This window comes from Hyla sarda, chromosome 4, assembly GCF_029499605.1.
Source record: "Hyla sarda isolate aHylSar1 chromosome 4, aHylSar1.hap1, whole genome shotgun sequence".
Taxonomy (NCBI): domain Eukaryota; kingdom Metazoa; phylum Chordata; class Amphibia; order Anura; family Hylidae; genus Hyla; species Hyla sarda.
The window spans coordinates 354,653,295-354,668,244 of NC_079192.1; the positions used below are offsets into that span (position 1 = coordinate 354,653,295).

The 14,950-nt window shown below is 41.3% G+C and overlaps 1 protein-coding gene across 9 annotated transcripts in view; it reads right to left on the reverse strand.

Annotated features, from left to right (window-relative positions):
- The window catches only part of SEC24A (SEC24 homolog A, COPII coat complex component), a 916,567-nt gene that overhangs the window by 241,187 nt on the left and 660,430 nt on the right, over nucleotides 1-14,950 (reverse strand). The window contains exon 18 of one of the 9 annotated variants that reach the window (XM_056516619.1): nucleotides 11,931-12,084. The exons of the other annotated variants lie outside the window; for them this stretch is intronic. Coding sequence (XP_056372594.1) covers nucleotides 11,945-12,084 — 140 coding nt within the window. The 3' untranslated portion in view covers nucleotides 11,931-11,944. Of the gene's footprint in view, nucleotides 1-11,930; nucleotides 12,085-14,950 lie in introns of those variants that run through there. 9 annotated transcript variants of the gene reach the window in all.

Below are 14,950 nucleotides of genomic sequence, written 5' to 3' on the forward strand. Positions count from 1 at the left end.
TATTGACTATCTTCTGTCCACATTTCCTCTTGCCCACAGTCACGCACACGGAAATAGGCCTTAGAGTACTGTCGGATCATGCGTCTGTCTATTGTTCGCTGATGCTTCCCACAATGTCGAAACCCCAGTCCTCCTGGAGGCTGAATGAGTCACTTCTGAGGGATGCTGTTTGTATGCAGGATCTCAAGGACTCGGTTATGAATTTCGTTTCTGATCACTCCTCTGACTCCACCTCCCCCATGCTTAAATGGGAAACGTTAAAGTGTGTACTTAGGGGAATTTTAATTAAACATGGTTCTCGGCTGAAAAATGAAGCGTCGGCGAAACTAGAGGACCTGCATACCCGTTTACAGATACTAGAGACACAACACAAAAGCACGCTCCAGGACAGTGTAATGAGAGAGCTCATCCAGGTGCGCAGTGAAATCCTGAGCTTACTGGCAGCCAAACATAAACATTACAAGCAACTCACGGGACGCCTCTTTAATGAGTGGGGGAATAATGCAGGAAGATTGCTGGCTAATGCCCTTAGGGAGAAGCGGTCGTCACTATTTATTCCATCAATCAAAACGACCCATGATGCAATTAGCTCGCTGACACCAGACATACTTGAGGCCTTCCGTCAATATTACATCTCCTTATAAAGCCTTCCTCCACCGCCTCTACTTGACTCCACGGGGAGGGAACCTATCTCCCTCTCTCGATATATTTCCCAAACGGCACTCCCATGCCTTGACCCTTTAGTCACACAGGATCTGGAGGCCCCGTTCACACGAATGGAATTGGAAGCCGCTTCCCCCTATGCTACTGGAGGCTTTCAATGACATTTCAGTGAACGCGGCTCCACCCCCTTCCTTCTTACGTGCCTTCATAACGGTAATACCCAAAAACGGCAAAGACCCTCTTCTATGCCCTAGCTATCGTCCCATCTCCCTGATCAACTCGGATGCTAAGCTGTTTGCCAAGTTGATTGCTAATAGACTTACTGCCCACATGGAGCTTCTGGTGCACCCAGACCAAGTAGGCTTTATCAGGGGCAGAGAGGCAAGGGACAACACTCTCCGTACATTCTCGGTTATACACGCTGCCAAGAGGAACAGCTTACCCTTGTTTCTTCTTTCCCTAGATGCCGAAAAGGCCTTTGATAGGGTGGACTGGGGCTTTATGTCGGCCACTCTGTCCCAGCTAGGAATAGGTGACACCATGCTGTCCCGTATAATGGCACTTTACTCACAACCCCAAGCTCAGATCCGGATTAATGGCTGCTTGTCCAGTCCCTTTAACATCTGTAATGGTACACACCAGGGCTGCCCCTTGTCTCCCTTATTGTACGTGCTCTGTATGGAACACCTTTTAATAGACATTAGACGGAACCCTGACATTGGGGGGCTCGCCCTGGCTTCACACCATTTCAAATGTGCGGCCTTTGCGGACGACTTGTTACTTTACCTCTCCTCTCCCCATATTTCCCTCCCATCGCTCATGGCCACGATCAAAAAATTCTCCCAATTTAGTAATTATAAACTCAATCCGTCTAAGTGTGAAGCCCTGAATGTTACCCTCCCTTCTTCGGTAATTAATCACCTACAGTCCGTATACCCATTTAAGTGGTGCCCTACTTCTCTCACGTATTTAGGAATACAGGTACCTGCAGACTTGTCACAGACATACAGACTCAACTTCCCACCTCTCCTGGACTCTTTAAAAGGGGACCTGAAGAGATGGGAAAAAAAAGACTTTTCCTGGGAGGGCAGATTCAATATTATGAAAATGAATATTCTCCCCAGACTCCTATACTTATTCTCCTGCCTGCCCCTCCATTTGCCCAGAACGTTCTTTAGGGAATTGTCCTCCACACAGTCTGCATTCGTATGGTCTGGTAGACATCCCAGAATCGCCAGACATGCCCTCATCCGCAGGAAAAGTGACGGAGGATGGTGGAGACCTCCCTTGGATCGCACCGCTTTGAGCTCCCCCGCACACCCTCCGGTGCTCTCTTCAGTCGTCCGATCCCGCAGGACGTACTTATCCAAACTTGGCCTTTTCCCACATGACTGCCCCTTAACCCCGGTATTTGGAAACCCCTCCTTCCCCCCGGCCCTACATGCCAACCGACACCTGGTGCGACCTTCCATGAATTACTTTCCCACACAACCCTGAAGCCCATAAGAGAGATCCTGAAAGATAGCCCACCTACATTGATGCACGAATTTCAATACACACAACTGGCCCACTACTTTTAGAATATGAAAACTAAATTGAAACTAACTAGGCAGCTGACTAACTTTGAAACACTATGTGCCTCCACTCGTCCCATCCCTCATTCCATTAGCCTTCTCTATTCTATCCTTCTAGACACGGCAACCACACTTTCCTTGCCCTTCAAACTAGGCTGGGAGAGGGACTTGGGCCACCAGATCCCAGTGGACCAGTGGCGCAGAGCTCTCACTACCTGTCATAAGAGCTCGATTTCCTGCAAATTTCAGGAAACAAACTATAAAGTCTTGACTCGGTGGTACAGGGTGCCCACTTTGCTTTCCACCTTTTACCCGGGAGTATCGGAGACGTGTTGGCGCTGCGCCACAGGTAGGGGAAACATGACCCACATCTGGCTAACATGTCCTGCTCTATCCGAGTATTGGACTAATGTTCTCAACATTATAGCACTCATTACCTCTACACGGTTGGATCTCACCCCAGAGATAGCTCTATTGTCCATCCTGCCGTCAGGCTTATCCAAACCAACCTCGAGATTAATAGGGTTCCTCCTCATAGCAGCTAGAACCATAATTTCTAGGCTCTGGAAATCCATGAACCCCCCAACAATCTCGACATGGCTCAAGGAGGTGTCTCACATTCATAGGATGGAAGAACTCACGGCCGACACATCCAACCAAATCTCTCGATACATGGCCATCTGGCATCCCTGGACGAATTTTCTGACTTCACAAGAATTCTCTACCATTCATCTGGATACACAGTCCCCCCCTCATGTCACGAACTCCTATAGTTCCAACTCAGACACTGCTATCACAGGTCCCTCGCCAACTAACTGACTCACGATCACTCGGCCGCCGAGAGGGGAAGAGTAATCGAACCGGCTTGCAAGGTAACTCTACTTTAGACTCTAGCGATCCGACTGCACCCCTTTCCCCTTGCCTTTCTCTGGTCCTCTTGTGTGTTCCTCCCCTGCACATCCTACCCTTCTCACTCCTCTATTTCTCTTTTCTCCCTTCTTCCACCCAAAACTTTTAATGTATCCTTCTTTTTTCATGACTACAGGCGACCATCAGACTGCACCCCTCTCTAGGAATGGTCGTGCTGCCACCTAGACCAGCTGACATAAGCTGCTTGATTACCTACCTATGCAAACTCAGACTTGGTGATACAGTTATTGACTCTCTTTCAAGTCAGCCCCAGATATTACTTAGGCATTGGGTGATTGCTCCAGAAAAGTGCTTACTGTCTGCCAGCACTAGCCATCTATACCTAATGCAATGGTGATCGACACTTTGGTGCTCATATAAGGTGGATCCTAGCTATTCTAGATGGTCGCAATGTGAAATGTTTTACTGTTGTTAATTCTAATATGTCACTAGTACGTTCATATCCTGTGGATGTCTGTTGGATATACTGTTCTTATTGCAATTTTGTTGAATACCTTCATTAAACTTTTGAATATGAAAAATATATGCTGTCGGCTGGCAGCTTATGTCCGCAATCCTCACTGTCAAACACTAGATAGAAGGAACTGTTAGGTGGATGATAAGTACCTCTCTCCTGTGGGGTCCGCAATAGTCTATATGTTGAAGAGTCACAGCTCCAGCTGTTGATGAGATCTGTATACAGATCACAGATGTCTAAAACACAGCGAGCTGTTGCAGGTATGCGGAGAATGATCGCTGTCCGGTACGGTGGCGTGTCCTCGTGGATTCACGGTGTGCTTTGATAATGCAGGACCTGTTCCTCCGATAATTCTGATGAAATCGTGTATGGTGCCAAATAACGCAGTATGGGTCTAGATATGCTGACTAGATGAGTTTCAGACTTCTCAGTCCTTCCTCAGTAGTCTTAATAGTTTAAATCTCCAACTTCATGTGAATTTATAGGCATCCTGACAGTACTGTGTCCTTCCTCCTCCTCATCCCATGCATATGCACCCCGCTGGCAGGTATCACAGAGGTGCGGTAATTTGCCTGCATTCTCCGCTCCCGAGCTATGCAATGTGCTCAACAGCTGAGCGCACATCATAGCCGGGACCCGCATTAACCCTTTAGATGCCACGATCAAAGTTGATCGCAGCATCTAAAAGTCCTCAGATCTACTGCCGGTTAGCTCAGGGATACTGATTGGGATCACCAAGGTGTAATTGCGGTGACTCGGTCAGCTGTGAAGAAGGATGGCCGAGGCCCCTTACTGTGCTCCATGTGTCTGATCGTCGCTCCCTTACTTCTGCCAGCCATGGCAGGCATTAGTAAAGGAGCACTGATAACACTGAAATAGCATTGATCAGTGGATGCAATCTACAGATTGCATATAATAGTCCCCTATGGGGAATAAAAAAGTGAATTTTTTTTTTTAAATAATAAAATGTGAATTAACCAAATAAAATGTTTTAATCACCCCGTTTTAAAAAAAGTTTAAATAAAAAATGTATATATTTTTTTTATATAAAAAGCCCCTTTTATTATAAAAGCACAAAATAAAACACACACCCTTTTCCCATTAAGAGTACGATCAGACGGGCGGATCCACAACGTTTTTTACACTGCGGATCCGCGCTGAAGGACCGCTACATGCTGTCATTAGGTGTGCCTGCCCGGAGCGGCAATACACCACTACGAGCAGACACACTGAAGCAATGTGTGAGTCGCTGCGCATGCGTGGTGTACTCACGCACATCGCAGCCGCTCCCCCATGAGCTAGGCCGAGAGCGGCAGCAATGTAAGAGTATACTGCGCATGCGCGGTGTGACTAGCACATCGCAGTGTGTCTGCTCGCAGCGGCGTGTTACCGCTCCCAGCAGACACATCTACAGGCACCATGTAGCGGTCCTTCAGAAGTCTGAAATATGCAGAGTAAAATATGCTGTGGATCCACCCATGTGAATGTATCCTTAAAGGGGTTATCCAGGAAAAATTTTTTTTTTATATATATATATATATATATATATATATATATCAACTAGCTCCAGAAAGTTAAACAGATTTGTAAATTATTCAAGTAGAAAAAGAATCAGATGGCACTCACCAAAGTCGTGTTTTCTTATCCTTTATTCAAACGTAGAGGTGACAGCTGTATCGCACTTCCATGCTTCTTCAGACCATACCGGCCCCTGGCGTGTTGCCGGTAGAAATACCTGCGTGACATCATGGAAAGAGGTGGGGACTTGTGTTGAAAAACATACAAAATGTGAAAAAGGGAGTATAAAATATGAAAAACAAGTCTCACGCAGGAGTATACATAGCAAATGCTTAGGTTCATATAAAAATACTTAGATCCAGTTTATCGTTCATGCCCGGGTTCCCCTGGGCTTCCGTGCACATGATCCAGCGAGCTTCTGATTGCAGGAGAGATTTACGTCTGTCCACTCCGTCTCTATAATTAACTCTATACCGAAGAATTTTAAATCAAGTGGGTTACCTTTATGTGCTAGCCACATATGTTCTATAATTCTCGGAGATCCCTTCTTGCTACGTAATGAATACAGATGCTCGTGGAATCTAATCTGCATGGCTCTGGTTGTGCTTCGGATATAAAATCGTCGGCATGTACAGATCAAGCCATAGACTACGAAGATAAAATCCCTGCATTGTACTGTAATGCCTCCTTTTTTAACATAAGAATTAGAAATTAATTGCGGACACCATTTGCAACCTCCGCATTTATGATTGCCTTTTAAATGTAATCAATTTTTTGTTTCTTTTTTTGTGGAGGGCACAAATTTACTGTTAGTTAAGGTGTCGCCTAAATTTTTTGTTCTTTGATGTGGAAAAAATGAAATCTCTTTCAAAACAGTATACGAAAAGATTTGCAAAGGTGCAGGCCACCGGAGGTTTGTCTGTACCATTCTTCATTAAATGTAAATGTGTTATTTTCCAAAATAAATGACAGTGCTTTGCAGATGAAGTCGACCACTCTCGCGTCTTTATTAGATCGTTTCAAAAGACTATGTATACAATTTACCCCTAAGGTTTGTGGAATACTAGTATAAAGTGATTCGATATCAATGGATGCTAATAAGCATCCATTGATCCAATCTTGTTCTTTTAAGAGGGCTAAAAATTCATTTGTGTCTTTTATGATAGTTGGAGCATCTTTAACTAAAGGTCTCAACAAGAAATTGATGTATTTTGATATGTTTTCAGTTATGGAGCCCACCCCGGACACAATGGGCCGTCCGGGGGGGTGCTTCCAAACTTTTATGTATTTTTGGTTGAAAATACCACGTAGGTGGTTTAGGGAATTCGGGTGGTAATTTTAAAGCCATATTTTTTAGAGTGAATCCCTTCAGAGACAGCATCTCTAAGGAGGGTTTGTAGTTTAGATTTTATTCTTATGGTAGGGTTACATTTAAATTTTTCATAGTTGGCTACATTATCAAGTTGTCTTTTTGCCTCTTTTATATAATCTTCTGTCAAGTGCACTACATTCCCTCCTTTATCTGCTCTTTTGAATACTATGTTTCTTAAAGATCTTAACCAGGCTAATGCTTGTTTTTCCTTTTCTGATAATATTTTATTATCTGTAGGGTATTTAAGAGCTTACAAATCTTCCATAACTTTTAGGTGGAATAGGTCCAGGTTACTGCCCAGCGTAATGGGAGGGCAGAAGCTGGATCTAGTACCACCCGTAAAAATGGCATTATGCGCGGTGTCTGTGACATTGGATTGCATATTCCCCCCCAACAATTCAATGAGATCAGTGAGGCATTGTATATTCGTCTCTTCTGTGCCTCCCTCGGGAAAAAATCCTAGGGGGCCGATAGAGACGGGTAATTCGGCCTCTTTTTTGTTGTTGTTTTATTAGATTTTTTTTTTTAATTTAACTTTCTTAGGGACTTGAAGAGGTCGATTTTGAATTATGTGATTATGTGAGATTGAACTGTTCTGAGAAGCAAAAATTCAAACCCTTTGTCAAAACCGCACATGCTGTATCATTGTTTTCATGTCATTTGAATAAAGGATAAGAAACCACGAATTTGGTGAGTGCCATCTGATTCTTTTTCTACTTGAATATTTGAAGCTATCTGCCACTTCATTTGATTGAGCACCACCGCAAGTCTAAGTTATTCACCTGTCCAGCAGCTCTATGCATTGGACTATCAGCATTAGCCTGGTTAAGGTCTTTAAAAAACATAGTATTCAAAAGAGCAGATAAAGGAGGGAATCTAGTGCTCTTGACAGAAGATTATTATATAAAAGACAACTTGATAATGTAGCCAACTATGAAAAATTGAAATGCAACCCTACCATAAGAATAAAATCTAAACTACAAACCCTCCTCAGAGATGCTGTCTCTGAAGGGATTCTCTCAAAAAATATGGCTTTAAAATTACTACCCGAATTCCCTAAACCACCTACGTGGTATTTTTATTTTCTACCAAAAATATATAAAACTTTGGAAGCCCCCCCCCCCCCCCCCGGGACGCCCCATTGTGTCCGGGGTGGGCTCCATAACTGAATACATATCAAAATACATCGATTTCTTGTTGAGACCTTTAATTAAAGATGCTCCAACTATCATAAAAGACACAAATGAATTTTTAGCCCTCTTAAAAGAACAAGATTGGATCGATGGATGCTTATTAGCATTCATCGATATCGAATCACTTTATACTAGTATTCCCCAAACCTTAGGGGTAAATTGTATACATAGTCTTTTGAAACGATCTAATAAAGACGCGAGAGTGGTCGACTTCATCTGCAAAGCCCTGTCATTTATTTTGGAAAATAACACATTTACGTTTAATGGAGAATGGTACAGACAAACCTCAGGAGTTGCAATGGGCACTCCGGTGGCCTGCCCCTTGCAAATCTTTTTGTATCCTGTTTTGAAAGAGATTTCATTTTTTCCACATCAAATCCTTTTCTAAAATTCATTAAATTATATACCCGATTTGTAGATGATGTTTTTATCTTCTGGACAGGGTCAGAAACAAACTTTGCGGATTTTGTCGACCACATCTCAACTAATGATAGAAATGTAAAATTTACATATAAAACTAGCACAACTCATCTAGAATTTCTCGATGTTCTGGTTTCCACTAGTAACGACGGGTTGATAACTACTGGGTACAGAAAGCCTACAGCAGGCAACTCTTTACTGCACTACAGTAGTTATCACCCAGAACATGTTAAGGCAGCCATTCCTTATGGACAAATGTTAAGACTAAAGAGGATTAATAACACCGTGACAGGTTTAAAAAAACAAGCCCTGGAACTAGCGAACAGATTATCAGCCAGAGGATACCCAAAAAAGGTATTAGAAAAGGCATACACTAGAGCGTTTAAACAAAACAGAACAGAACAGATCTATTCAAACCTAAGAACAAAAAAAGGAGAAAAAAAATCTGAGAGATTTACATTCTCCTTTAAATATGGACCACTGGCTGACACGATAAAAACTACTATCAATAAACACTGGTTTCTACTAAAAAATGACACACTACTATCAGATTACACTCAACAAAATCCTATGACTGCATTTAGAAGAACAAAAAATTTAGGCGACAGCTAAACTAACAGTAAATTTGTGCCCTCCACAAAAAAAGAAACAAAAAATTGGTTAAATTTAAAATGCAATCATAAATGCAGAGGTTGCAAATGGTGTCCACAATTAATTTGTAATTCTTATGTTAAAATAGGAGGCATTACAGTACAATGCAGGGATTTTATCTGTTGCAAAACCACCTTCGTAGTCTATGGCTTGATCTGTACATGCGGACGATTTTATATCGGAAGCACAACCAGAGCCATGCACATTAGATTCCGCGAGCATCTGTATTCATTACGTAGCAAGAAGGGATCTCCGAGAATTATAGAACATATGTGACAAGCACAGAATGGTAACCCACTTGATTTAAAATTCTTCGGTATAGAAATAGTTAATTATAGAGACGGAGTGGACAGACTTAAATCTCTCCTGCAATCAGAAGCTCGCTGGATCATGTGCACGGAAGCCCTGGGGAACCTGGGCATGAACGATAAACTGGATCTAAGTATTTTTATATGAACCTCAGCATTTGCTATGTATACTCCTGCGTGAGACTTGTTTTTAATATTTTATACTCACTTTTTCCACATTTTGTATATTTTACAACACAAGACCATGACGTCACGCAGGTATTTCTACCGGCAACACGCCAGGGGCGGGTATGATCTGAAGAAGCACGGAAGTGCGATACAGCTGTCACCTCTACGCGGAGGCTCCCGACGTCCTTGCCTGAATGCCTGTCTGACATGCAACTCTGTTTTTATGTTGTTTGAATAAAGGATAAGAAACCACAACTTAGGTGAGTGCCATCTGATTCTTTTTCTACCTGAATATTTGAAGCTATCTGCTACTTCATTTGATTGAGCCCCACCGCAAGTCTAAGTTACTCACCTGTCCAGCAGCTCTATGCATCAGACTATCAGCAGTGCCGGTCTACATCTCACCTCATAGATTTGTAAATTACTTCTATTAAAAAATCTTAATCCTTTCAGTACTTATGAGCTGCTGAAGTTGAGCTGTTCTTTCCTGTCTAAGTGCTTTCTGATGACACCTGTCTCGGGAACTGTCCAGAGTGGAAACAAATCCCCATAGCAAACCTCTTTTACTCTGAGCAGTTCTTGAGATAAGCAGAGATGTCAACAGAGAGCACTGTTGCCAGACAGAAAAGAACAGGTCAACTCCAGCAGCTGATAATTATTGGAAGGATTAAGATTTTTTATAATAAGTAATTTACAAATCTGTTTAACTTTCTGAAGCCAGTTGAGATATATATATATATATATATATATATATATATATACATATATATATACATATATATATATATAAGTTTTTCCTGGAATACCCCTTCAAGGAAAAAAAAAAACCCTGTCACTTGACATTGAAAAAAGTATCGATAATTGGTATACTTTAAAAAAGGTATTCGTACTCGCACTCAGTCTTAAAAAAAAAAAAAAAAAAAAGTATCAAGACAGCCCTAAGGTACATACGTACACTCAGGTACACATGTATTCTTAGTACAGAGATACATGCATATGCATGCTCAATACAGTCAGGTACATGCATCAGCTCAGTACAGAGACACAAGCACACTCTAGACAGTCAGATGCACGCTTAGTACAGGGATAAATACACACACACACTAAGTCCAGAGGCACCTGCACACTCAGTACAGTGACATGCACACTTTGTAGTCAGGGGATCACGTACACTCAGGACAGGGTATGCATGTTCATGTCTCTGTACTGAGCGTTTGTGTGTACCTGACTGTACAGAGTGTGCATGCGTGTATGTAAAAAGAGTGAGTGTGCATGTATTCCTGTGCTGAGTGTACCTGACTATACAGAGTGTGCATATGTCCCTGTACTGAGCATATTCGTGTACCTGACTGTATTGAACATGCATATGCATGTCTCTGTACTGAGCTTATGTATGTACCTGACAATACTGAGCGTACATATGTACCTGATTGTACTAAGCGTGCATGTGGGTGTTTCTGTAAGGAGCATACATATGTACCTGACTGTACAGAGAGTGCATGTGTCTTTAACATAGTAATATAGTTCATAAGGTTGAAAAAAGACCAAAGTCCATCAAGTTCAACCTATATCCCTAATGCGTCCCTACTGAGTTGATCCAGAGGAAGGCAAAAAACCCTCATACTAGAGGTAAAAATTCCTTCCCGACTCCAATATGGCAGTCAGAATAAATTCCTGGATCAACATTCTATCCCTATAGATCTAAAATCCATAACCTGTAATGATATTACTCTCCAAAAATGCATCCAGACCCCTTTTGAACTCTTTCACAGAGTTCCCCATGACCACCTCCTCAGGCAGAGAATTCCACAGTCTCACTGCTCTTACAGTAAAGAACCCCCGTCTGTGCTGGTGTAGAAACCTTCTTTCCTCTAAACATAGAGGATGCCCCCTTGTTATAGATACAGTCCTGGGTATAAATAGATCACGGGAGAAATCACTATACGGTCCCCTGATATATTTATACATAGTTAATAGGTCTCCCCTAAGCCTTCTTTTTTCTAAACTAAATAACCCTTATTCTGATAATCTTTCTGGGTACTGTAGTCCTCCCATTCCCCGGTCTTACTCTGGTTGCCCGTCTTTGAACCCTCTCCAGCTCCACTATATCTCTTGTACACTGGTGCCCAGTACTGTACACAGTATTCCATGTGTGGTCTGACTAGTGATTTGTACAGCGGTAGGATTATTTCCTTGTCGTGGGCATCTATGCCTCTATTGATGCACCCCATGATTTTATTTGCCTTGGCAGAAGCTGCCCGACACTGGTCACTACAGCTAAATTTACTATTAACTAAGACTCCCAAGTCCTTTTCCACATCAGTTGTCCCAAGCGTTCTCCCATTTAATACATAATCCCAGCCCGGATTTTTCTTCCCCATGTGCATTACATTACATTTATCAGTGTTGAACCTCATCTGCCACTTCCCAGCCCAAACCTCCATGTGTAACTGATTGCATTGTGAGTGCATAAGCATGTGTCTCTGCCAAATTTGCAGCAGCCAAGTTTCAGTTACTTGCTGTTCACATTCTCATTTTAGCTCTATCTGCTGGTCAACAGTGGGAAATAGGAAACATTTTCTAATTATTTTTCATATCTTCTGACAAGTGAAAAAATGATAACTTCCAAAAATATACAGTATATTAAATTTAAAAAATACATTTAACCTCTAACAAAAAAAGAAAACAAATTATATATATACTGACACAGAGACATAAAAAAGCAAGATTACATTATTCCAAAATGAACTTGAGTAAGCCAAAATCCTTCTGGGTAAAGGTTTTGTGGACAGATGAGACCAAGATGAGCACACCGAAAATGGAATGAGGCCTACAAAGAAAAGAACACAGTGCCTACAGTGAAATATGCTGGAGGTTCAATGATGTTTTGGAGTTGTTTTGCTGCCTCTGGCACTGGGTGCCTTGAATGTGTGCAAGACATCATGAAATCTGAGAATTACCAATGGATTTTGGGTCGCACTGTACAGCCTAGTGTCAGAAAGTTGAGTTTGCGACCAAGATCTTGGGTCTTCCAGCAGGACAATGACCCCAAACATATGTCAAAAAGCACCCAGAAATGGATGGCAACAAAGTGCAAAAGAGTTCTTAAGTGGCCAGCAATGAGTTTAGATCTAAATCCCATTGAACACATGGAGAGATCTTAAAATAGCTGTTGGGTAAAGGTGTCCTTCAAATAAGAGAGACCTGGAGCAGTTTGCAAAGGAAGAGTGGTCCAACATTCCGGATGAGAGGTGTAAGAAGCTTATTGATGGTTATAGGAAGCGACTGATTTCAGTAATTTTTTCCAAAGGGTGTGCAACCAAACATTAAGTTAAGGGTGGAAATAATTTTGTCCAGCCCATTTTTGGAGTTTGGTGTGACATTATGTCCAATTAATAATTTGTTATGGTCGGCGCTATAGGACTTAATTAAATCTCTATATATAACATACCTGATTTGTATATTTAGTACCGGTTTACGTTGCAGGAAGTGTTCTACTGAATATTATTTATATCATACTTGTTCGAATTAAATCTACAAATAAAAATGGCAATTGTATAAATGCTATGTAATGCATATGCTATCACTAGATCGTGCTATTTTTTAGAAATTTAAATGTATTTGCGTTTCTGGGTGCAGTACGATATTTGCTGTTTTGGATCCTATGTCGGATAGCTTGCTTTTTGAGTGGTATGGCTCAGGGGGAGATAGATGTGAGGAAAGTCTGTGACTTCAATGGGAGCACGCCCCGGCCGGTGTCGTCTCTACCGTTTCGTTAGCTCTCACTTCGCGGTTAATCCGATGGTATGGGATGTGAGTGGTGACGTCACTACTACTGCCGTGGAGGTCCACACTTCTCTCCAACGCGTTTCGGAAACTCTTGCGCTGTTTCCTTCATCGGGGATGGTGAGTCAACACTCACCATCCCCGATGAAGGAAACAGCGCAAGAGTTTCCGAAACGCGTTGGAGAGAAGTGTGGACCTCCACGGCAGTAGTAGTGACGTCACCACTCACATCCCATACCATCGGATTAACCGCGAAGTGAGAGCTAACGAAACGGTAGAGACGACACCGGCCGGGGCGTGCTCCCATTGAAGTCACAGACTTTCCTCACATCTATTTCCCCCTGAGCCATACCACTCAAAAAGCAAGCTATCCGACATAGGATCCAAAACAGCAAATATCGTACTGCACCCAGAAACGCAAATACATTTAAATTTCTAAAAAATAGCACGATCTAGTGATAGCATATGCATTACATAGCATTTATACAATTGCCATTTTTATTTGTAGATTTAATCCGAACAAGTATGATATAAATAATATTCAGTAGAACACTTCCTGCAACGTAAACCTGCAACGTATATAACCTGCGGGTGATTTGGACTTTCCTGATCTGTTGACAGTTCCTTCATAAATATTGTGTATAATTGTATTCCTGATGTGTTGATAGTTCCTTCATAAATAATGTATATACTATTAAGAATGTATAGTTGACTACAGAAATCCGAAAATTTCAAGTTCAGAATTCAAACCGTGGGGAATTATAGTATTCATATTAAAAATCCATCTGGATTCAGCCCTAGATAATTGGGCTATATAGTTTCCTCCCCGTTTGTCAGGAACTATTTTTTCAGATTTTAGCAAGACATCAGTACATTTTTTAGATCTTAATATCGCTCGCTATTAAAAATAATAAAATTATTACTAGCACATACAACAAACCTACCGATAACAATAGTTTTATTCACATGACTGGTTGTAATTTACCGATCTGGTTGGATAATATTCCACGTAGCCAGTTCCTTCGTTTACGTCACAACTGTACAGAAACAGAACAATATAACAGGGAAGCAGTAGAGCTAGAAAAGAAATTTATCACTAAAGGGTAAACAATAGAGAAGTTGAAAAACACGCAAAAAGAAGTGGAAAAAACAGATAGAACCAAATTTATTAGAAAGGAACCAGATGAACAAATATACATACGGGAAACCCAAACAACTGAAAATCAAAAATTAAAAATCCCCATCATTACTAATTACAACAAACAAAGCTATTTGTTTAAAAAATAATAGTGAATAAACATTGGAGCATTCTCCTAAATGACAAAATATTAGGAGAAAATATGATGGAAAAACCATCATTCATTTATAGGAAAGCACAGAATATTGGGAATAAAATCGCCCCTACCGTAAAATCGTTTAGAAAAAAAATTGTGTATTAAACAATCAGGTAACAAAAATTTTGCCGCAAAAGGAGGGCTTTTTCCCATGTAAAAATTGTAAAATGTGCAGATTCAGCACATGTACAAAACCCATATATACTATAGCTAACCCGAAAGAAGCCATAAATTATAAGATAAAGGATCATATAAATTGCAACACATCTGGGATCATTTATGAAATTCAATGCCCCTGTAATAAAAATATATATTGGTCGAACAAAGACAGTTGAAAACCCGTCTAGGAGAACATGCATATAATATTAAGAGAGGACATGAAGGGGACCCTCTGTCACTTCACTATAGAGAAAAACATAATCAACAATTGAAAAATACACAATTTTTCGGCATAGAAAAAATTGTACATGACAAACGGGGAGGAAACTATATAGCCCAATTAAATAGGGCTGAATCCAGATGGATTTTTAATATGAATACTATAATTCCCCACGTATAAGATAGGCAAAAGAGAAG